The sequence below is a fragment of the Pinus tabuliformis genome, chromosome 8 (assembly GCF_031772625.1).
Source record: "Pinus tabuliformis cultivar Carrire ecotype Pingquan chromosome 8, CPIR1, whole genome shotgun sequence".
NCBI lineage: Eukaryota > Viridiplantae > Streptophyta > Pinopsida > Pinales > Pinaceae > Pinus > Pinus tabuliformis.
In genome coordinates, this window is record NC_142294.1 from 571,113,541 (window position 1) to 571,139,420 (window position 25,880).

General features: G+C 42.2%; 1 protein-coding gene across 1 annotated transcript in view; it reads left to right on the forward strand.

Moving 5' to 3' along the window:
• Window positions 1-25,546, forward strand: part of LOC149236750 (uncharacterized) — a 69,440-nt gene extending 43,894 nt beyond the window's left edge. Inside the window, exon 3 of the mRNA XM_089372488.1 lies at window positions 24,701-25,546. Coding sequence (XP_089228614.1) covers window positions 24,701-24,791 — 91 coding nt within the window. The 3' untranslated portion in view covers window positions 24,792-25,546. The remainder of the gene's footprint in view (window positions 1-24,700) is intronic.
• Window positions 25,547-25,880: the final 334 nt, after the last annotated feature.

Sequence of the window (25,880 nt, forward strand, 5' to 3'; positions counted from 1 at the left end):
ACGCTGTTTATGGATGATTGGTCATGTTGGGAAAAATAGATGGACTTCTATTTTTGGTTCACAGCGGAGTGATTAGAGTCTATTTTTAGACTGCCAGGCTAAAAATAGAAACAGTCAAATATTATTAGCCCTTAGTAATATTTGGACTCTAAACATTATCTTATTCTATTGGAGCACTTCAGTTCGAGCTACGGATGTGGCACATGCAGCTGACAGAAGGCATCACGTGGTTTCTTATGTGTTAGTTGAGCTATTGCATGGAGGAATTCAGTTAGAACTCATGCATGTGAGTTCTGTGGAGTTGATGGAGTTGTGTTCAGTTGAACTAGTTGTATTCAGTCTAACTGGAGAATACACTAGTGATGAGTTGTGTGAATTGATTGTTAATTAATTCACTAATTATTAACTCATAAAGTAACTAAAGAATACATCAGTTAACTCAATGCATGGACAGTTCAACAGAGACAGGTGTTAGAGGTAAGTGAAAGGGTGAGTTGTGACTATCAGTTGTGCATGAGATTTGCACAATCATGGATTGAGTATGCCCATGAGGATTACGCAGTATATGCCTAGTGAAATAGCCTGTGCTCACGTGATTTTCACTTGGTATTGTGCAATAGAGGCAGGCAAAGCAGCGGAGGAGATTTGAACCTGTGACTTGTTCGGATCTGAGCTAGTTTTGTGTGTAACAGGTGGAGATAGTGCTGGATACTTGTGAGGAGTATTGTACTATGTAATGTTACATGTTCTCAATCATTAATATACAGATAGTGTGGGGTTTTCAGCTGTAAGCTTTCCCCGGGTTACATACTGTGTTAATGTGTGCATGCGATTGATGTTTCATTGTTTTTGATGCTGCTAAATTGATGATCAACATAGAGGAGTTTATGTATTGTGCCTGTATTCTGCAATAGTGTATAATCGGGATAATCTCTGTGAATAAGTGTTTATTATTCAAAATTTCTACATGGTATCAGAGCTGTTGATCATCAGATCTATTATTCAAAAAGTTTTTACATCTTATTTCTTCAGGCAGAGTCTGTAATCGGGCTAGGTAGCCTCTGGATTCATCCTTCCTTTGGAAGGTGAGATACTCGGTAAAAGCCCATACAGTCAATCTCTGTACGAGAAATACTTTGTTCTCACGAATCTTAGATCAGAGGCGGTTGAGTTTGGAGCTGGTGGAATTCGAATTTGCAACAGTGTTTTCTTGGTATCAACGTGGCAATGTCTTTCAACGGATTGCGATTGGAGTATGCTCTTGAGGGCAGCTCAAACTATATTGCATGGAAGGACAGGATGGAGGCAGTGTTGGATGATAATGGGCTGAAGGATTTCATAGAGGTTGATGTCCCAAAGCCTACTGATGCTACTCAAGTTGATGCTTGGCAAAAGAAGACAGCAAAGTGTTGAAGGATTTTGTTGGAGGGCGTGAAGGATCACATTGTGTCCAGCTTGCATGGAAAGGATTCTCCATACTTGATGTGGAAAGCGTTGACAGATCTATTCCAAAGCAAGAGCGATCAGAGGAAGCTGGCGCTCAAGGATAAACTCAGAAACATCAAATGTGAGAAGGGAGACAGTATGCCCAAGTATCTCACGAAGTTCACTCAGTGCAGGGATGAGCTGGGAAGTGTGGGGGTGACTGTCGATGATGAGGACTTGGTGAGCTTGGCTCTCCTTGGTCTTCCGAAGAGTTGGCATTCCTATCAGGACTCTGTCAATGGTCGGGAGAAATTGCCAGGATGGGAGAGACTTTGGTCAGATCTTGTGCAGGAGGAGATCAGGCGGAATACCAGGGACGGATCTTCATCAAAGGGACTTGATGAAGAAAATTGCGCTTTGGCTGCCAAAGCAAAGAAGGGGAAGAACAAGAAAGCTTCTCATTCTGGTGCGAAAGGCAAGAAGCAAGACATGTCCAAGGTGAAGTGCTTTCACTGTCACCAGCGCAGACACTATGCCACTAATTGTCCGCAGAAGAAGAAGAACAGGCAAGCTGCTGGATCGGCAGCAGGAAAGGCTCTAGCCTCGCAGTTTGAGCTTGATTTTTCATTGATCGCATGCTTGGTTTCAAGTGGGATGGGATCGGTGTGGTTCTTGGATAGTGGTGCGTCTTTTCACATGACAGGAGATCGAGATTTGTTTTCTGATCTGGAGGAGAAAGATCTTGGAGTGCACATCGAGATGGGCGATGATGGTAGATAGAGTGCGACTGGTATCGGTACCATTTCTTTTGAGAGGGAGTCTGGTAAACCCTTCGTATTGAAGGAAGTGATGCATGTTCCAGGATTGAAGAAGAATCTTATCTCTGTGGCGATGTTAGAAGACAAGGGATATGATGTTGTTTTCAGCGAGGGAAAGGCTTTCCTGCACAGCAAGACAACTAGAGAAACCCGGAAGATAGGGGTTCAAGTGAGGAACCTTTATCAGTTGCATGTAGATGGTTGCGCAACAATGGCATGCAAGGCAGAAGGATTGGTGAGCTGGGATGATGGCGCGCTGTGGCACAGGAGATTGGGTCACCTTCACCATGGAGCCTTGAAGATACTGTAGCAGATCACTACAGGGCTTCTTAAAGGCACTCTTGCGCAGTCAGATCAGTGCAAGGGGTGTACTTTGGGAAAGTTTGTGAAAGCCACCTTTCACGAGAAGGATAGTCGCGCCACGACGATCCTTGAGAGAATTCACACAGACGTGTGTGGACCTTTCTCAGTAGCTTCGACAGCAAAACACAGGTATTATGTGATTTTTGTTGATGATTTCTCTTGTAAGTGCTGGATCTTCTTCATGCAGAAGAAGAGCGAGACATACTCAAAGTTCTGTGAGTTCAAAGCACTGGTCGAGAAGGAGTCGGGGAAGAAGGTGAAGGCTCTTAGGAGCGATAATGGTGGTGAATACATCTCTGGCGAGTTCAAGGACTTTTGCAGTGCAGAAGGGATTCGAAGAGAGCTCATAGCTCCCCATAACCCACAGCAGAATGGGGTTGCTGAGCAGAAGAATAGAACGATCGTGGGTGCTGCACGGGCGATGTTGCATGATCAGGGCCTACCCCTTCACTTGTGGGCGGAAGCATGCAATACAACAGTTTATGTGCAGAACTGTTGTCCTCACAGGATACTTGGCATGAGTACACCCGAGGAGGCTTATTCTGGTAAGAAGCCTGATCTTTCTCATTTGAGGATTTTTGGTGCTAACGTTTACATGCATGTGACGAAGGATGCCAGGAAGAAGTTGGAGCCGACCGCAGAGGTTGGGATATTTGTGGGGTACACTGATACGCCCCACAACTATCGTGTGTATTTGCCAGACAGTGGTAAGACTGTTGTGCGACGGGATATAAAATTTCAGGAGGAGAAAGCCATGAAGTGTTCGCTTGAGAGGGAGCTACACTTGCATGCAGATGAGGAGCTATTAGTTCCTAAGGATGAGCTTCAGGATGTGGATCAACCACATGACGAAGTTCATGGAGTGGAAGAGACCACTCATGCAGCGCCAACCATCAGAGTGCGAAAGCGCTTGACAGAAGCTGAGCGACTGGCTCAAGATGCAGAGAAAGTTGTAGGACTACCTACAACCCAACGCAGGCAGAGACAATCACCTGATCGGTACACTGGATACATGGCTCTTATGAGCAAATGTGTTGTGACTGAGCCATCCTCTTTCGAGGAAGCTGTGGAGGATCTTGCATGGGTAGACGCCATGGTGGAAGAGTATGATTCGATTGTCAGAAACAGTGCATGGGAGATTGTCCCAAGACCGGAAGGGAAATCAGTGGTGGGTTCGAGATGGATCTACAAAGTTAAGCAGGCAGCTAACGGGAGTGTGGAGAAGTACAAGGCAAGATTTGTTGCCCGAGGCTTTTCACAGATAGAGGGGATCGATTATGAGGAGACATTTGCACCTGTCGCAAGGTATTCTTCCATACGGATGATTCTTGCTCTCTCAGCGCAGATGGGATGGCATATTCATCAGATGGATGTGAAGACTGCGTTCCTCAACGGAGTCATTGAGGAGGAGGTGTACATAGAACAGCCCGAAGGTTTCGAGATCTTCAGCAGCGAGTCGCATGTGTGCAGGCTCAAGAGAGTGCTGTATGGGTTGAAACAAGCACCACGTGCTTGGTACACACGGATATACAGTTATTTCATCGGACTTGGATTCTCCAAGAGCGAGGCGGATCCAAACCTATACCAGATTGTGGTTGAGGGTAAGTTGCTTATCATTGTACTTTATGTAGATGATTTCATTCTAACAGGTGATGAGTTGTTGATACTTTCATGCAAGGATGATCTTGCCAAGGAGTTTGAGATGAAGGACTTGGGCCTCCATTATTTCCTGGGATTGGAAATTTGGCAGCGCAGTGATGGACTATTTGTTTCTCAGGGTAAGTATGCTCGGGAGATACTGGAGAAGTTCAACATGCATGGCTGCAAGCCTGTTGATACTCCTCTTCCTGGAGGTTGGAGGAAGGAGGATGCCACTTCAGCAGAAGAAGTGGATGCCACTGTTTATCGACAGTTGGTGGGGTCGCTTATGTATCTGGTCAATACACGACCCGATATATGCTATGCTGTTAACCAGCTTTCACAAGCTATGGTTAAGCCAACCAAGCTCTTCTGGAAGGCAGGCAAGCATGTATTGCGTTATTTGAGAGGCACATCGGGATATGGATTGTGGTACAGACAGGAGGATGAGGTGAAGCTATGTGGCTTCACGGATGCAGATTGGGCAGGGAGCCCAACAGACAGAAAGAGCACATCAGGAGGGGTCTTCAGTATCAGGTCGACAGCAGTTTCTTGGTACAGCAGGAAGCAGAGATCCGTGGCACTCAGTTCAGCAGAGGCCGAGTATATGGCAACAAGTTTGGCTGCATGCGAGGCTATATGGATGAGGAAGATTCTGGTCGGTTTGTTCGGTTCTCACTTGGAGCCTACTGTGATAACCAGAGTTGCATTAAACTCTCGGCTAATCCTGTATTTCATGATAGATCTAAGCACATTGACATCAGGTACCATCATATCAGAGATTGTGTGCAGCGGAGAATCATGTTACTTTCATACATTCCAACGGAGGATCAGGATGCTGATATCTTGACGAAGGCGCTCACCAGGAGCAAATTCGAATACCACCGAGGCAGGATAGGGGTTGCTGATAATCCATATCTTGTTGAGAGGGAGTGTTGAGAATGCAACAAGATGATGGAGCTTAGTGGAAAGAAGTCGCCTTCACTAAGTGGGCCCGCAAGGTATTTTTGGCGCAAAGTCTATTTTTAGACATATGGATCATGGTCTATGAGTTGCAGGGTGCTGTTTATGGATGATTGGTCATGTTGAGAAAAATAGATGGACTTCTATTTTTGGTTCACAGCGGAGTGATCAGAGTCTATTTTTAGACTGCCAGGCTAAAAGTAGAAACAGTCAAATATTATTAGCCCTTAGTAATATTTGGATTCTAAACATTATCTTATTCTCTTGGAGCACTTCAGTTCGAGCTACGAATGTGGCACATGCAGCTGACAAAAGGAATCACGTGGTTTCTTATGTGTTAGTTGAGCTATTGCATGGAGGACTTCAGTTAGAAATCATGCATGTGAGTTCTGTGGAGTTGGATGTGGAGTTGATGGAGTTGTGTTCAGTTGAACTAGTTGTATTCAGTCTAACTGGAGAATACACTAGTGATGAGTTGTGTGAATTGATTGTTAATTAATTCACTAATTATTAACTCATAAAGTAACTAAAGAATACATTAGTTAACTCAGTGCATGGATAGTTCAACAGAGACAGGTGTTAGAGGTAAGTGAAAGGGTGAGTTGTGACTATCAGTTGTGCATGAGATTTGCACAATCATGGATTGAGTATGCCCATGAGGATTGCGCAGTATATGCCTAGTGAAATAGCCTGTGCTCACGTGATTTTCACTTGGTATTGTGCAATAGAGGCAGGCAAAGCAGCAGAGGAGATTTGAACCTGTGACTTGTTCGGATCTGAGCTAGTTTTGTGTGTAATAGGTGGAGATAGTGCTGGATACTTGTGAGGAGTATTGTACTATGTAATGTTACATGTTCTTAATCATTAATATACAGATAGTGTGGGGTTTTCAGCTGTAAGCTTTCCCCGGGTTACATACTGTGTTAATGTGTGCATGCGATTGATGTTTCATTGTTTTTGATGCTGCTAAATTGATGATCAACGTAGAGGAGATTATGTATTGTGCATGTATTCCACAATAGTGTATAATCGGGATAATCTCTGTGAATAAGTGTTTATTATTCAAAATTTCTACATGGTATCAGAGCTGTTGATCATCAGATCTATTATTCAAAAAGTGTTTACATCTTATTTCTTCAGGCAGAGTCTGTAATCGGGCTAGGTAGCCTCTGGATTCATCCTTCCTTTGGAAGGTGAGATATTCGGTAAAAGCCCATACAGTCAATCTCTGTACGAGAAATACTTTGTTCTCACGAATCTTAGATCAGAGGCGGTTGAGTTTGGAGCTGGTGGAATTCGAATTTGCAACAGTGTTTTCTTGGTATCAACGTGGCAATGTCTTTCAACGGATTGCGATTGGAGTATGCTCTTGAGGGCAGCTCAAACTATATTGCATGGAAGGACAGGATGGAGGCAGTGTTGGATGATAATGGGCTGAAGGATTTCATAGAGGTTGATGTCCCAAAGCCTACTGATGCTACTCAAGTTGATGCTTGGCAAAAGAAGACAGCAAAGTGTTGAAGGATTTTGTTGGAGGGCGTGAAGGATCACATTGTGTCCAGCTTGCATGGAAAGGATTCTCCATACTTGATGTGGAAAGCGTTGACAGATCTATTCCAAAGCAAGAGCGATCAGAGGAAGTTGGCGCTCAAGGATAAACTCAGAAACATCAAATTTGAGAAGGGAGACAGTATGCCCAAATATCTCACGAAGTTCACTCAGTGCAGGGATGAGCTGGGAAGTGTGGGGGTGACTGTCGATGATGAGGACTTGGTGAGCTTGGCTCTCCTTGGTCTTCCGAAGAGTTGGCATTCCTATCAGGACTCTGTCAATGGTCGGGAGAAATTGCCAGGATGGGAGAGACTTTGGTCAGATCTTGTGCAGGAGGAGATCAGGCGGAATACCAGGGACGGATCTTCATCAAAGGGACTTGATGAAGAAAATTGCGCTTTGGCTGCCAAAGCAAAGAAGGGGAAGAACAAGAAAGCTTCTCATTCTGGTGCGAAAGGCAAGAAGCAAGACATGTCCAAGGTGAAGTGCTTTCACTGTCACCAGCACAGACACTATGCCACTAATTGTCCGCAGAAGAAGAAGAACAAGCAAGCTGCTGGATCTGCAGCAGGAAAGGCTCTAGCCTCGCAGTTTGAGCTTGATTTTTCATTGATCGCATGCTTGGTTTCAAGTGTGATGGGATCGGTGTGGTTCTTGGATAGTGGTGCGTCTTTTCACATGACAGGAGATCGAGATTTGTTTTCTGATCTGGAGGAGAAAGATCTTGGAGTGCACATCGAGATGGGCGATGATGGTAGATACAGTGCGACTGGTATCGGTACCATTTCCTTTGAGAGGGAGTCTGGTAAACCCTTCGTATTGAAGGAAGTGATGCATGTTCCAGGATTGAAGAAGAATCTTATCTCTGTGGCGATGTTAGAAGACAAGGGATATGATGTTGTTTTCAGCGAGGGAAAGGCTTTCCTGCACAGCAAGACAACTAGAGAAACCCGGAAGATAGGGGTTCAAGTGAGGAACCTTTATCAGTTGCATGTAGATGGTTGCGCAGCAATGGCATGCAAGGCAGAAGGATTGGTGAGCCGGGATGATGGCGAGCTGTGGCACAGGAGATTGGGTCACCTTCACCATGGAGCCTTGAAGATACTGTAGCAGATCACTACAGGGCTTCCTAAAGGCACTCTTGCGCAGTCAGATCAGTGCAAGGGGTGTACTTTGGGAAAGTTTGTGAAAGCCACCTTTCACGAGAAGGATAGTCGCGCCACGACGATCCTTGAGAGAATTCACACAGACGTGTGTGGACCTTTCTCAGTAGCTTCGACAACAAAACACAGGTATTATGTGATTTTTGTTGATGATTTCTCTTGTAAGTGCTGGATCTTCTCCATGCAGAAGAAGAGCGAGACATACTCAAAGTTCTGTGAGTTCAAAGCACTGGTCGAGAAGGAGTCGGGGAAGAAGGTGAAGGCTCTTAGGAGCGATAATGGTGGTGAATACATCTCTGGCGAGTTCAAGGACTTTTGCAGTGCAGAAGGGATTCAAAGAGAGCTCATAGCTCCCCATAACTCACAGCAGAATGGGGTTGTTGAGCAGAAGAATAGAACGATCGTGGGTGCTGCACGGGCGATGTTGCATGATCAGGGCCTACCCCTTCACTTGTGGGCGGAAGCATGCAATACAACAGTTTATGTGCAGAACTGTTGTCCTCACAGGATACTTGGCATGAGTACACCCGAGGAGGCTTATTCTGGTAAGAAGCCTGATCTTTCTCATTTGAGGATTTTTGGTGCTAACGTTTACATGCATGTGACGAAGGATGCCAGGAAGAAGTTGGAGCCGACCGCAGAGGTTGGGATATTTGTGGGGTACACTGATACGCCCCACAACTATCGTGTGTATTTGCCAGACAGTGGTAAGACTGTTGTGCGACGGGATATAAAATTTCAGGAGGAGAAAGCCATGAAGTGTTCGCTTGAGAGGGAGCTACACTTGCATGCAGATGAGGAGCTATTAGTTCCTAAGGATGAGCTTCAGGATGTGGATCAACCACATGACGAAGTTCATGGAGTGGAAGAGACCACTCATGCAGCGCCAACCATCAGAGTGCGAAAGCGCTTGACAGAAGCTGAGCGACTGGCTCAAGATGCAGAGAAAGTTGTAGGACCACCTACAGCCCAACGCAGGCAGAGACAATCACCTGATCGGTACACTGGATACATGGCTCTTATGAGCAAATGTGTTGTGACTGAGCCATCCTCTTTCGAGGAAGCTGTGGAGGATCTTGCATGGGTAGACGCCATGGTGGAAGAGTATGATTCGATTGTCAGAAACAGTGCATGGGAGATTGTCCCAAGACCGGAAGGGAAATCAGTGGTGGGTTCGAGATGGATCTACAAAGTTAAGCAGGCAGCTAACGGGAGTGTGGAGAAGTACAAGGCAAGATTTGTTGCCCGAGGCTTTTCACAGATAGAGGGGATCGATTATGAGGAGACATTTGCACCTGTCGCAAGGTATTCTTCCATACGGACGATTCTTGCTCTCTCAGCGCAGATGGGATGGCACATTCATCAGATGGATGTGAAGACTGCGTTCCTCAACGGAGTCATTGAGGAGGAGGTGTACATAGAACAGCCCGAAGGTTTCGAGATCTTCAGCAGCGAGTCGCATGTGTGCAGGCTCAAGAGAGCGCTGTATGGGTTGAAACAAGCACCACGTGCTTGGTACACACGGATAGACAGTTATTTCATCGGACTTGGATTCTCCAAGAGCGAGGCGGATCCAAACCTATACCAGATTGTGGTGGAGGGTAAGTTGCTTATCATTGTACTTTATGTAGATGATTTGATTCTAACAGGTGATGAGTTGTTGATACTTTCATGCAAGGATGATCTTGCTAAGGAGTTTGAGATGAAGGACTTGGGCCTCCATTATTTCCTGGGATTGGAAATCTGGCAGCGCAGTGATGGACTATTTGTTTCTCAGGGTAAGTATGCTCGGGAGATACTGGAGAAGTTCAACATGCATGGCTGCAAGCCTGTTGATACTCCTCTTCCTGGAGGTTGGAGGAAGGAGGATGCCACTTCAGCAGAAGAAGTGGATGCCACTGTTTATCGACAGTTGGTGGGGTCGCTTATGTATCTGGTCAATACACGACCCGATATATGCTATGTTGTTAACCAGCTTTCACAAGCTATGGTTAAGCCAACCAAGCTCTTCTGGAAGGCAGGCAAGCATGTATTGCGTTATTTGAGAGGCACATCGGGATATGGATTGTGGTACAGACAGGAGGATGAGGTGAAGCTATGTGGCTTCACGGATGCAGATTGGGCAGGGAGCCCAACAGACAGAAAGAGCACATCAGGAGGGGTCTTCAGTATCAGGTCGACAGCAGTTGCTTGGTACAGCAGGAAGCAGAGATCCGTGGCACTCAGTTCAGCGGAGGCCGAGTATATGGCAACAAGTTTGGCTGCATGCGAGGTTATATGGATGAGGAAGATTCTGGTCGGTTTGTTCGGTTCTCACTTGGAGCCTACTATGATAACCAGAGTTGCATTAAACTCTCGGCTAATCCTGTATTTCATGATAGATCTAAGCACATTGACATCAGGTACCATCATATCAGAGATTGTGTGCAGCGGAGAATCATGTTACTTTCATACATTCCAACGGAGGATCAGGATGCTGATATCTTGACGAAGGCGCTCACCAGGAGCAAATTCGAATACCACCGAGGCAGGATAGGGGTTGCTGATAATCCATATCTTGTTGAGAGGGAGTGTTGAGAATGCAACAAGATGATGGAGCTTAGTGGAAAGAAGTCGCCTTCACTAAGTGGGCCCGCAAGGTATTTTTGGCGCAAAGTCTATTTTTAGACATATGGATCATGGTCTATGAGTTGCAGGGTGCTGTTTATGGATGATTGGTCATGTTGGGAAAAATAGATGGACTTCTATTTTTGGTTCACAGCGGAGTGATCAGAGTCTATTTTTAGACTGCCAGGCTAAAAATAGAAACAGTCAAATATTATTAGCCCTTAGTAATATTTGGATTCTAAACATTATCTTATTCTCTTGGAGCACTTCAGTTCGAGCTACGAATGTGGCACATGCAGCTGACAAAAGGAATCACGTGGTTTCTTATGTGTTAGTTGAGCTATTGCATGGAGGACTTCAGTTAGAAATCATGCATGTGAGTTCTGTGGAGTTGGATGTGGAGTTGATGGAGTTGTGTTCAGTTGAACTAGTTGTATTCAGTCTAACTGGAGAATACACTAGTGATGAGTTGTGTGAATTGATTGTTAATTAATTCACTAATTATTAACTCATAAAGTAACTAAAGAATACATCAGTTAACTCAGTGCATGGATAGTTCAACAGAGACAGGTGTTAGAGGTAAGTGAAAGGGTGAGTTGTGACTATCAGTTGTGCATGAGATTTGCACAATCATGGATTGAGTATGCCCATGAGGATTGCGCAGTATATGCCCAGTGAAATAGCCTGTGCTCACGTGATTTTCACTTGGTATTGTGCAATAGAGGCAGGCAAAGCAGCAGAGGAGATTTGAACCTGTGACTTGTTCGGATCTGAGCTAGTTTTGTGTGTAATAGGTGGAGATAGTGCTGGATACTTGTGAGGAGTATTGTACTATGTAATGTTACATGTTCTTAATCATTAATATACAGATAGTGTGGGGTTTTCAACTGTAAGCTTTCCCCGGGTTACATACTGTGTTAATGTGTGCATGCGATTGATGTTTCATTGTTTTTGATGCTGCTAAATTGATGATCAACGTAGAGGAGATTATGTATTGTGCATGTATTCCGCAATAGTGTATAATCGGGATAATCTCTGTGAATAAGTGTTTATTATTCAAAATTTCTACACAATTCTGCCCAGAAACTTGTCCTCCTTGCCACACGTGTGAGAGAGAGAAGCTACCAAATGTTGTACGAACCAATTTGATGAAGAGAGAGAAAAATGTGTGAGTGATGAATGTGCCAAATGAGGTGTGAGGTCTCTTGTATTTATACAATTCGTTGTGGGTGAAGAGACACACCTACATGATGATGAGGCCGACCTGAACAATTTGCACATGTGTGGGCATACATTCAAAATCACACTTTTTCTTGTCCAAATGAGATGATCTTTATATCAATCTTGGACCTCTCGAAAAGAGGAATCCAATGCAATCATCATCTCCATCAAATGAGTTGTCCTAAGGTGGAATTTGCCCCTAATTGCCAATTTTAACTCTCTCTCTCAACTAGGGAGAATTCCACCTACCAATACATCTGTCGTGATCATGCCATCCCTTTCATCTCATCTCTGCTTAGCTGAACCATGAAGAAGAATCGACCGAGAGTGAGTCACAAGACCTTACCACTCTCCACTGACAAAAGTCAGTCCAGAGGTAGAACCTCAAATGATCCTAGATCAAGTTGTTGAACACCATGTATCCTAGACATAGGGAGTACGACAATACACGATGCGTCCATCAGTAGTGCTATGGTCCCTATCCATGTTTCCCAACTCATTGGCTAGATGAGAGGTACTTCCCATGAGTCCCAGACTACATGGGTAGGATGTATGTTGGGGCATCAACAGGAGAAGGTGAACCACTCATCCTGCTCATATGCCATAGGAGAAGGTGAACCACTCATCCTATGCATATGTCAATCGTAGGGGAAGGTGAACCACTCACCCTACACACATGTGTCTCGTAGGGGAAGGTGAACCACTCACCCTACACACATGTCACCATGGGGTATCATAGGGGAAGGTGAACCACTCACCCTGTACACAACGCACCACATAGGGGAAGGTGAACCACTCACCCTATGGTCGCTCATAGCTCCAAGAAGTACCCCAAGCCCCTAGGAGCTCCCAGAGCTCAATGTCCAACTCAAGTGGGACCCTCATGGGAGGGTCTTTCCATGACTCCAAGTCTCTCTTGGAAGGTTAAGAATTTGACCTTCCCCAAAGGCTTCGTGAGGATATCTGCGACCTGCTCATCAATCCTGATGTGTTGGAGCCTTATTGCTCCCCGTTGTACCATATCCCGGATAAAGTGGTACCTGATATCAATGTGCTTGGAGCGATCGTGGAACACGGGATTCTCTGAAAGGCGAATCCCACTCTGGTTGTCGTAGAAGATCACGGTGGTATCTAGCACGTGCTCAAATAGCTCATTGAAGAGCTTCCTCAACCAAACAACTTCACAACAGGCCATACTAGCTGCAATGTATTCAGCCTCGACGATGCTTAGTGCAACCGATTTCTGCTTCCTGCTCATCCAAGAAATTGAAGCAGACCCCAATGAGAAGCAACATCCATACGTGCTCTTATGATCCACCACACTGCCAACCCAGTCAACATCTATATATCCATGCAACCTCAAATTCTCGGCAGTGTATCTCAGTCCATAATAGATTGTGCCCCAGAGATATCTTAAGAGATTCTTAGCAGCAATCCAATGTATGTGATGAAGCTCGACCATAAATTGACTCAACGTCTTCACAACGAAGCATATGTCAGGATGGAAGCTTACCAAGAACATCAGGGCCCACACAAGTTGTCTATATTCGGAAGGATTTGCCAATTCGGGCCCAACAACACTTCTTGAAGTTGAGTTCCATTGGAGTAGACACAGACTTGCAATCCATCATCCCACATCTCTCGAGCAACTTCACAATGTATTTTCCTTGAGAGAGGAAAATATCACCTGACTTTTTCCAGACCTCGAGGCCTAGGAAGTAGTGCATCAGTCCTAGGTCCTTCATCTCGAACTCGAAAGCCAACTCCCTCTTGCATTGATAAATGAGAGGGTTTGCACCTGTCAGAAAGAGATCATCCACATAAAGGACCAGCATGAGAGGCATGTCATTCTCAAAATTGAAATATAGGTTAGGGTCAACATCACTCCTTGTAAATCCCAACTTCATAAGATAGCTATCAACCCTCTCATACCAAGCTCAAAAACTCGATTTTCTTCTTCCCAGCTTCTCTCCTTCTCCAGCAACTTCACACTCTTTTCCAGCTACTGCTTCTTAGAGATTGAACTTGTTGATGATGCTCTCCAAATGAAGTTGAGTTGCTCAATATATAGGCTTCTTGTGAGGTCAAATTGCCCTAATCCAGGCCGACTTGGTGTGGAGGTGACAAATTACCTTTTTGACTCAAAAATAATTCTTTTTTACATGATACAAAGGCCCAAAAAGGCTCTAATAATAATGACAATGACTCTAATGACTCAAGACAAAACCTAAAAGACCTTAATGGGGACTTTGACCTAGAAAACATTGACCCAAGCATGAAACCCATGCTTTAATAGGTCATTTTCTTTAATAATAAATTTTCTTTTGATAAGTACAATTATGAAAACCAAAGCTAGTTACATTCTTCAATAGAAGCGCAGGAGCGGGGATATGCACAAGTGGACTTATATAAGCAACCCCAAAATTTAGGGAAATTTCGGGGAAACGGGGGATGTCGGAGTCATAAAAATTATAAAATTATTAAAAATTTAATATATAAAAATAAAAAATAAAATCCCAACAATATGTCAATAACTAAATAGTAAATCTTAATAATTATGAAATGTACATCTAAATTGAAATTCATCATTTCGTATTAGACTATTATGAATTATCATTTCTGCAATGTACATCTAAAAGTAAATTGAATCCATCATTTGACATTATGCAATGTTCCATCTAAATTCATCATTTGGCATTATGCAAGGTACATCTAAATTAAATTCATCATTTGACAATTGAAATTATGCAATGCACATCTAAAAGTAAATTCATCATATGACAATGACATTATGTTGAAGTCTAAAACAATGTTATTAGAAACGGATCAGTAGACCCCCTGGACCGAGAATCGGTCAAAATTGGACCGGAACCAGTAAAAAACTGGACCAAAAAACTAGTCAACAGCTCATGAAATATTCAAGTTTTAAAGAAAAACATATATATTCATGTGCATCCATATGAATCCAAACCATTTATACACAAATAAGAAAAAGTTCTCAGTTATGTAGCATGTAAGGGTGCACATAACCAAAATAACACTAAGTGCAGTCCATCTCTAAACTGAAAATATATCAACAAACAAGCTCCACATGGCCTCTAGCATCCAAAAAAGAAATGCTACAACAAATACCTCTATATCATCAAAATCATTGCTTATGTTGGAACCTTCGTCATCAACATCACCCTCTAAGCATTAAAATAATATAGAAAAAGCATAGCACGTCAAGTCAAGATTTTGTTTGAGTGATGGGTACATTTTTTAGTTGGCTCATGATAGAGGAGCTCGATAACCAATGCCACTAACATCAAGATACATAGAGGGCTTGGCGCTCTTGATTAAATAGTAGTTCCATACCCTCGTACATGACAAAATTCAATGGAGTGTTGCAATCCCCCCAATCTAAAATCCTGGAAAACTGTTAAGTTTATGGGATTTTGAGTGAGATCTAGAATTCTACTTTCTTCGTGTTAATTTTAGGATAACAATGATATGTTCTATGCTTAGAGCAATTTTACTTCAATTTTCTTTATTAGCCCAATATCATATCCAATATAGCAATCACATCAACATGATAGTAAAACGCAGATAGAACATAAACAATAACAGTAGAAGACATTCCAACACAAGAGGAGACAAGATATGGCACCAGCCAGGGACAAACCCCAATGTGGGGAAACCCTTGATCAATTCTTTTTATAATTCTTCAAAAGTTCAGCAGAGAGAGAGTACAATTTACAATATTCACTTGCCCAAACTGATCAGTCAAAACAACAAAAACAAAAAGCCTTAAGCAGAAAGTCAATGCTGGTCAACAGGGCTGAAATTGACTTCCAAAACAGCGCGGTCAACCTTGGTCAACTCAGCCTCCAACAACAAGATAATGCAACCCAAAATAGTCTGAAAATAACTAGTCAAATCTAGTCAACAAAAGTCAACGTAGCAACTTGGATTAGGGCAGTCAACGTGGTCAACGCAACTGCCTCGGTTTTTGTGCCCAGAACAACAGCGTGCCCAAACAAAAGTCTCCCTCACAAAACCGAAGTCAAACAGGGTCAACGCTGGTCAAAGTCAGCCTCTTGAAATTTTGGTCAAATCTGGTCAATGCAGCAGCTAGAAAAGACAGTCTTCCTTTCGCACGTGTGGAGAGAGAGAGGCCCAGAAATCTGTACCCAATCAAGATGAGAGAGAGAAAGATGAATGAGATGAGATGCCAAAATGAGGAGGAGGCACCTTGTATTTATATGCAACGTTGAAGGCTGGAGGAGGCTAATTTGATGGCTGGCCGACCTTGACAATTTGTCCATAATCAAAATAAATTCATAACTTCATTTGTACATGTCAGAATGGGATGATCTTTAGATCAATCCTACACCTCTCGGAAAGAGGAATCCAAGAAAAATATCAGCTGCCTCATAAGAGCTGTCCAAAGTGATGTTTGGCCCTAGTTTCCAAATTTAACACTCCCTCTCAACTAGGGAGAACATCACCTGCCAAATTGTTTGACAATCTGTACCATCCCTGTCACTGCTCTGCTCTGCTGAACCATGAAGAAAGAAGAAATGATCGAGAATGTATCATACCATTCTCCATTGACCCGAAGTCAGTCTCCAACAATAGAGAGTGTGTCATACCACTCTTAATTGACCCGTAGTCAGTTTCCATTGATCCTATCAATATCAACATCCTAGCATAAGGAGTATGGTAGTACACGATGCGTCCATCAGTAGTACTATGGTCCCTATCCTCATTTCCCTACTCATTGGCCAGACGAGAGGTACTTCCCATGAGTCCCAGACTACATGGGTAGGATGTGCCGACAAGAGAAGGTGAACCACTCATCTTGCTCATATGCCATAGGAGAAGGTGAACCACTCATCCTATGCATATGCCACCATGGGGTATCACAGGGGAAGGTGAACCACTCACCCTGTACATCGCACACCAATAGGGGAGGGTGAACCACTCACCCTATGGTCGCTCATCGCTCCAAGAAGTACCCCAAGCCCCCTGGAGCTCCCAGAGTTCAACATCCATCTCATACGGGACCCTCATAAGAGGGTCTCTCCACGACTCCAAGTCGTTCACGGAAGGTCAATAATTTGACCTTTCCTAGGGGCTTCGTAAGAATATTGGTGACCTGATCATCAGTCCCAATGTGTTGAAGCCTTATTGCTCCCCATTGTACCATATCCCAGATATAGTGGTATCTGATATCAATATGCTTGGAGCGGTCATGAAACACAAGATTCTCCGAAAGACGAATCCCACTTTGATTGTCGCAGAAGATCATGGTGGTATCCATCACATGTCCAAACAGCTCACTAAAGAGCTTCCTCAACCAAATAGCTTCACAGGAGGCCAAACTAGCAGCAATATATTCAGCCTCAGCAGTGCTCAAGGCAACCGACTTTTGCTTCCTGCGCATCCATGATATCGAAGCAGGACCTAGAGAGAAGCAACATCCAGATCTGCTTTTACGATCCACCACACTGCCAGCCCAGTTTGCATCAGAGTAACCATGGAGCCTCAAATTCTCGACAGTGTACTCAGTTCATAAGTGATTGAGCCTCGAAGATATCTCAAGAGATTTTTGGCAGCAATCCAATGTATGTGATGAGGCTCGACCATAAATTGGCTCATTGTATTCAATGCAAAACATATGTCTGGACGGGAGTTCACCAAGAACATCAGGGCCCCTATGAGTTGATGATACTCAAAAGGATTTCCCAAATCGGGCCCGGCAACACTTCCGCATAACTTCTTGAAGTTAAGTTCCATCGGAGTAGTCATGGACTTGCAGTCCACCATCCCAAATCTTTCAAGTAGCTTCACAACATATTTTCCTTGAGAAAGGAAAATCTCCCCTGGCTTTTTCCAGACCTCCAACCCTAGGAAGTAATGCATCAGTCCTAGGTCCTTCATATCAAATTCGGAAGCCAACTCTCTCTTACATTGATGAATAAGAGGGTCTGCACCTGTCAGAAAGAGATCGTCCACATAGAGTACCAAGATGAGAGGTCTATCATTCTCAACCTTAAAGTAAAGGTTTGGATCAACTTCACTTCTTGTAAATCCCAACTTCATCAGATAGCTATCGATCCTCTCATACCAAGCCTGGGGTGCTTGCTTCAACCCATAGAGGGCTTTCTTCAACCTGCATACATGTGTCTGACGATCTTGAACTTCAAACCCCTCAGGTTGTTCCACATAGACTTCCTCCTTAAGTGAACCATGCAAGAAGGCAGTCTTGACATCCATCTGATGAAGATTACATCCTTGTGAGGCAGCAAGGGCTATAATCGAACGGATGGTGTAGTGAGCAACCGGTGCAGATATCTCATCATAATCTACACCTTCCTTTTGAGAGAAGCCTCAAGCAACGAATCTGGCCTTAAACTTTTCAACACTTCCATTAGCGCCATGCTTGATCTTGAAGAGCCATTTCGAGGTGACAACGGATTTGTCCTTGGGTCTAGGGACCACATCCCAGACATCATTTTTCATAATTGACTCATACTCTTCATTCATTGCATCCTTCCAAACTTGGTGTTTGGCAACTTCTTCGAATGTGCAAGGCTCAGATTGAACAATGGTGCTCATAAAAGTTAAGTACCCTTGGTACCTATTTGGCTTCTTACTTTCACGAAATGTCCCCCTTGGTGCAATATGTCACTCGGCATCTTCGAGAGTCTCCCTAAGCCATGAGGGTCTCCTTTTCGAGGAGGAGGGCTCATGAGAGGGTGGATCAATGGGATCCATTGGTCCTTCAACATCGGGCATCTGCTCATCCTGCGATTCTCCCTGCTTTCCAAAATCTTCTTCTTTGTCCTTCCTTGGAAGAGGAAGGTCACTAATCTTCCCAAGGGCAACATCCTCATCGAAAGTGACATCATGAATTATCTCCACTTCTCTTTGACCAGACACATAGATTCTATATGCCTTAGAAGTTTCCTTGTAGCCCACAAATGTTCCTTTCTTCCCGGAAGCATCCAATTTACTTCTCTTTTCTTTCGGCACATGAAAATATACGGGGCTACCAAAAATTCTAAAGTGAGAAACATCAGGTTTCTTACCGATGAAAACTTCTTCGGGAGTTTTGGAGTCCAATGCTTGATGAGGGCATCGATTTTGAACGTACACAACAGTGTTGGCAGCTTCTCCCCATAGGAACTTTGGAAGTCCTTGATCATGAAGCATGGCACGAGTGGCTTCTATAATGGAACGATTCTTCCTTTCAGCAACACCATTTTGCTTAGGATTATATGCAATATTAGTCTCCCTCTTAATGCTAGCTTCCTTGCAATAGTCATTGAATTCATTTGACTCATACTCGGTTCCATTATCGGTCCTCAATATCTTGATCTTCTTTCCTGTTTGATTTTCCATCAAGGCTTTGAAGGCACGGAACCATGAGAATATTTCGTCCTTCTTCAAGAAATATATCCAAGTTTTGCGAGAGAAGTCATCCACAAAGACAACATAATATAAATATCCTCCTAATGATGTCACAGGCAACATACCAGATAGATCAGAATGAACCAATTGCAAAATGTCTGTGGTCTTTCTATCACTTGAGGGGAATGGTCCCCTTGTATGTTTTCCCTCGGCACATCCCTGATATACACCTTCATGCTCTATTTTGAATTCGGGCATACCTGTAACCATCTTCCTTGCATCGGGTAGAGCCTTATAGTGAAGATGAGCAAACCTCTGGTGCCATAGTTCGGATTGAAGAGATGTGTCGCAAGACATGGCTCCCAGTGGACTTCCTCCAACTTGATATAAACTGTCAACCCTGAATCCAAGAGTAAATGCTTCTTTGAAATTTCTTTTCCAAATGCCACCTTGAATCCTTTGTCTTCCATCTCCGAGATAGACACTAGATTCTTCTTTAGATCATGTACATATAGTACTTCTTGAAGATGAATGGTGTTACCTTGATTCAATTGAAGGGTAACATTCCCAACTCCCTTCATGGGATAGGTGGCATTGTCTCCAAGGATAATTTCCAAATTTGTATCCTTCTCTATTAGATTTGAAAGAGCTTCCTTGTACCCGGTGAAGTGCCTTGAGGCACCACTATCAATCAACCAATTTCCCAAAGTATCTGGAGGAGAGGCAGTAGAGAGGGTAAATATAAGATAAAATTCCTTTTGCTTAGAATTTACAACATTAGACTCATCATACCTGGAGTTTCTTATTCTTTTAGAAGCTTGATCATTTCCAAGTTGACTAGCGGAAGCATTCCTTTTCCATTTGTTGTTGAACCTGCCATTCCTTTGATTGTTGTTGCTGCCCCTGGAATGATTGTGATCATCATCATGAGATGTGTACCTTCTATTTGGACACTCCCTGGCATAGTGACCAAACTTTTTGCAAACAAAGCATCTTCCCTTCCTTTCATTTTTGAATTCCAGTCTTCCTTGACTTTGCTTCTTTGAACCTGCATTGTTCTTCCTCTTGGCATGAGCAGAGAATGCGGTAGGATTATTCCTATTCAAAGCCATCTCCAATTCCATCATCCTTGTTTCTTCTTGAGAACATCTAGTCAACAATTCTTCAAAACCTGGAATTTTGTCGTTATTGAGAATAGTAGTGTTGAACACATGCCATTCGGGAGGAAGACCTCCAAAGGCAATGAGAGTGAGCTCCCTATCAGCAATAGCTTCACCAATCGAAAGAAGATCATTTTTGATCTCGATAATCCTCATGAAGTAGGATTGAATATCCTTACCTTTTCTCTTCGTTATATCCTTCAACTTGTTCTTGAGGAAAAGAATTTGATTTGCATTGCTAGATTTGAACATGCCAACCAACCTGTCATATATCTCCTTTGATGTATTCAAATCAGAGATGTAAGCAACTAAGTGCTTATGAATAGAATCCCTGATGATCTTCTTGGCTTTGACTTCACCCTTTTTGTACTTTGTCTTAGCAACAACTGGTGCCTTTGAAGGAGGTTTCAGAGTCTTTCCCTGCACATAATCCATGATATCTTGCTCTTCTAAAGTCAAATCAAGAGACATCTTCCATGCATGATAATCAAACTTATCATGAAGGTTATCATCAGACTTGAAGTAGGATGTGGAGGCCATTGAGACTTGTTCTTGATCAGTGATTGCTCCTCTTAGTGATTTCTCTTCACTCTTGCTTGGGCTTTGTCTTCACCTCAGCTCTGATACCATGTTAATTTTAGGATAACAATGGTATGTTCTATGCTTAGAGCAATTTTACTTCAATTTTCTTTATTAGCCCAATATCATATCCAATATAGCAATCACATCAACATGATAGTAAAATGCAGATAGAACATAAACAATAACAGTAGAAGACAAGCCAACACAAGAGGACACAAGATATGGCACTAGCCAGGGGCAAACCCCAATGTGGGGAAACTCTTGATCAATTCTTCTTATAATTCTTCAAAAGTTCAGCGGAGAGAGAGAGAGTACAATTTACAATATTCACTTGCCCAAACTGATCAGTGAAAACAACATAAACAAAAAGCCCTAACCAGAAAGTCAACACTAGTCAACAGGGCTGAAATTGACCTCCAAAACAGCTTGGTCAACCTTGGTCAACTCGGCCTCCAACAGCAAGATAATGCAACCCAAAACAGTCCAAAAATAACCAGTCAAATCTGGTCAACAAAAGTCAATGCAACAATTTGAATTAGGGTAATCAATGTTGGTCAACGCAGGGGTCAAATTGCCTCAATTTTTGTGCCCAAAACAATGGCCTGCCCAAACAAAAGTCTCCTCTCCCTCAAAAAACCAAAGTCAAATAGGGTCAACGCTGGTCAAAGTCAGCCTCCTGAAATTTCGGTCTCCTGAAATTTCAGCCTCCTGAAATTTCAGTGAAATCTGGTCAACACAGCAGCTAGAAAAGACAAACTTCCTTTCGTACATGTGGAGAGAGAGAGGCCTAGAAATCCATACCCAATCAAGATGAGAGAGAGAAAGATGAATGAGATGAGATGCCAAAATGAGGAGGCACCTTGTATTTATATGCAACATTGAACGCTGGAGGAGGCTAATTTGATCGTTCGCTGACCTTGACAATTTGTCCATAATCAAAATAAATTCATAACTTCATTTATGCATGTCAGAATGGGATGATCTTTAGATCAATCCTACACCTCTCGAAAAGAGGAATCTAAGAAAAATATTAGCTGCCTCATAAGAGCTGTCCAAAGTGATGTTTGGCCCTAGTTGCCAAATTTAACACTTCGTAATATGAAATCCAATGAGGTCAGAGCCACTCTCAAACATCTTGAGTCATTTCATGGTAATGTTAAAATATTAAGTAAAATGATGATAATGAAAGATAAAGGAGAATGTCACTTTTACCGTGAATTGCATAGCATTAGTAGGTCAATATGGTCAAATACTAGGCTTCCCCTATCATAAATCATTGCCTTCTTGAAAAAAAGTTGCGTCCAAAGGGTCTTTGGTAGCAATGTACAAAGCCGACATCCTCCTTGCGTCCCCCTACCCACCCGACAAGGGAAATACATTCCCTCAATGGGGAAACGTTTCCCCCGATGTTACCCTTGTTTTCCCAAAAGGGGGATGTGGGGAAACGTTTCCCTAGGAGTTTCCCCATCCCAAGAGTATGGGGGAGTGAGGGGGCGCGCTCCCCACCCTAAGGGACGTGTCCCTGTGGAACACTAGAGCTAAGCCCTAGTCTTAACAACTCAAGCAAGAGTGTTGCTAGATCCAATTTCCAATGCATGTAGAAATATATGTTACTATTTAATAAGCATATAATAATTGATGATGATTATAATGAATGAACGACTTGGAGTTTATATTGCCCTAAAGGGCTAGATCAAGGTGAATGGATGTGACCTTTAGGGGTCCGAACTAATAAAAATTAACAATAACAATTGTTTAAATTGGGTTAGAACATGTTCTGCCTCTTTGAGATGCTTTGTCCTTGAATTGGGATTAAGGACTAATGCTAGAGATCAACTTCGGCCACGCGTTAACAACATATCATATTCTTTTTCTGGTACATGAAGATAGACAAATCTGTTTCTTGAGCAACAGTATGTTGTACATGCAACAATGATATGAGAAATATCGAGTATAGGATGATGCAACGGAAATGGTACAATATAGACAATAACATGTCTATATTGTGTTGTCTAACCCCTAGTCGTAACAACCTGTGGAGCTAACCCCTAGTCTTAACAACTCAAGCAAGACTGTCGCTAGATCCAATTTCCAATGTATGTAGAAATATATATTGCTATTTAATAAGAATAAAATAAAATAATTGATGATGATTATAATGAATGAACGACTTGGAGTTTATATTGCCCTAAAGGGCTAGGTCAAGGTGAATGGATGTGACCTTTAGGGTCCTAACTAATAAAAATTAACAATAGCAATTGTTTAAATTGGGTTCAAACGTGTCCTCACTCTTGGAGATGCTTTGTCCTTGAATTGGTATTAAGGACTAATGCCAAAGATCAACTTCGACCATGTGTTAACAACATATCGTATTCTTTGTTTGGTACATGAAGATAGGCAAATCTGTTTCTCGATCGAGCAACAAGTATATTGTACATGCAACAAGGATATGAGAAATATCGAGTACAGGATGATGCAATGGAAATGGTACAATATATACAATAACCCGGGGAGTCAACTAATACTAGTGTAGATCCATCTTATCTTCCGAGCTATTAAGCACTAAGGGATCTAAACGAAATTGAAGCACAAACTTCTTGGTGCTTAAAATATTGGGGCTATGATGGATCTTTTTATTTTTTTTTTAAATTTTCGAATTATTCTTAGTGTTGGCCTTTGTAATGTTCTTTTTTATTATGATGGTCATTTTTTAAAAACTTTTACGTTGTGGATCTCAATTTTCCTTTCATTATGGTTTGTTAGTACTATATTATGTTACATTACACATCTCATCCATTCTGGACTGTAGAATTCACCTTGCTTCTCTCAGTAAAATAATAAGTTCTTAAAAGAAAGTTGCATTGTTCCTCTGTGAATCATCACGGGTTGGAGAGGTAGTGACCTAAGTTCTTAAAAGAAAGTTGCATTGATCCCCTGTGAATCATCACGGGTTGGAGAGGTAGTGACCTAAGTTCTTAAAAGAAAGTTGCATTGATCCCCTGTGAATCATCACGGGTTGGAGAGGTAGTGACCTAAGTTCTTAAAAGAAAGTTGCATTGATCCCGTGTGAATCATCACGGTTTGGAGAGGTAGTGACCTAAGTTCTTAAAAGAAAGTTGCATTGATCCCCTGTGAATCATCACGCGTTGGAGAGGTAGCGACCTAAACTTTGTCAATGTATGTGTTTCCACTTGATTCATCTTCAGACATGATGATTTGAACTTCTATTTTATTGTCAACATCGAAAGTTGTCCAGAATAGTTGAGATTGCCATGGTCATTGATTCATTCGTCAATACTTTTCTTCATACGTGCTTACGTTTTATCTAATGGATTTTCATTTCAGGCTGTTGACTCTTGAATTCTAGGATTTCTGTTTTCAGATATCGTTTCAATGTGTCTGCAGGGTATCTAGTGACCTTTAGAGCTAGTGCATAGGCAATTGGTGAATCCTCCCGCTTCTCTGTTTTCAAGTTAGTAAACTGGATAATGATTGTTGAGATTTGTCTTCGCTCCATTCAAACCCAAAGTCATAATCATTTGCATTGAAGTATAAAGGGTTTTATTTTAGTATCAGCCATTGCCAATATAGGGCAAGACATATGTAGTCATTGGGCACTCGAACAAATACGCTATAGAGAGACCGGGAAAAAATAAAACATGTAGAAATCAATGTACTAAGTTATTTTCATTTAGCAGTGTAAATGATTATTAAGCAATTCTTTGTGCCATATGATCATATTATTGAATCATAGTTTTTTAGTTTCTAAAGATTTTTATGTTTCTTTCTACGATGCTTGGTCTACCTGCAGGAGCAATGTTGTAACAGAAGATATTGACAAACTGTTTGTGAGGAAGAAAAAAGCTCACGATGACAATAGGGAAGAATCGATTGTTCAATAACTGTACAAAGATGCATCTTTCATTAAACATATCATTATTAACAATCAAGTTCTGTATTACTAGTTTCTGATACAACGGAAGCTGCTAACATGATGAAAAGCTCAAGAAAGATGTGTCCTTTGAGCCATGATCATTCATTCAAGAGATGTTATCTGCTCGCATAAATGATTGGCAAAGTTTTGTGGGCTTACAATGCAGAGGGTAACGTTGTGCCATATGATCCACGCAGTTTCTATTCTTATATGCAATGTGTTTGTTACTGTGATTTGTAATGTTTTTGAGATTATTTTGGCAGAGGGTGTTTTTTGATTTCTGGAAATATCAACTATGTCTATTATTTCCGTTCTCTGTCATTTAGTTGAGAGTAGTAAGAAAGCTTGGCTTCTATGTTGCCCTTGTCAAGAATGCAATGACTTTTTTTCAAGGTGACAAAACTTATCATAACTCAGGTGTCAATCAGCAGTGAGGACAGTTATCACTGATTGCTATCCATGAATGTGGGCTAACTCATCAATATCATTCAAGGAAAACTGTGCCACCTGAAATAACCTACCGTTGTTATGTAATAAGGTAGACTTTCACTCTTACTAGATGCCTTTGCATCTTGGGCCATTAACCTGTTTCCTTAGAAACATCCAAAAAAGTTGAATTGTTATCCAATCAAAAGTATTTCCGGGTCTTATTCCAAGACCAAAAATGCAATGATTGTGTAAACTCTACATCCATATTTAAATTCTAATTTTGATTTTGTGTAATGTCTATATAGTTCGATATGATTGTGTAATATTCTAAACATGTCGACATAGTTTTATATGATTATGTGCTATACTCTAGACATAAATCGTTGTTTCATATTGATGAGGGTTACCTTTGTGCTTCCAAATAATCACTTCATTCGTTCTTATAAACATATAGCTAGTTAGTGTAAGCACAGTCTTAGAATAAAAGTTGAATCCGGTCCATTCAAGTCTAGGTTTTGGCATTATCTTTGGACTCTGGAAGAGCTACAAAGATGTAACATAGATGAAGAATGCTTTTGATCTTTCTTCGGATGAGAGAAATCTATACATTCCGTTTGCAAAAATTGTT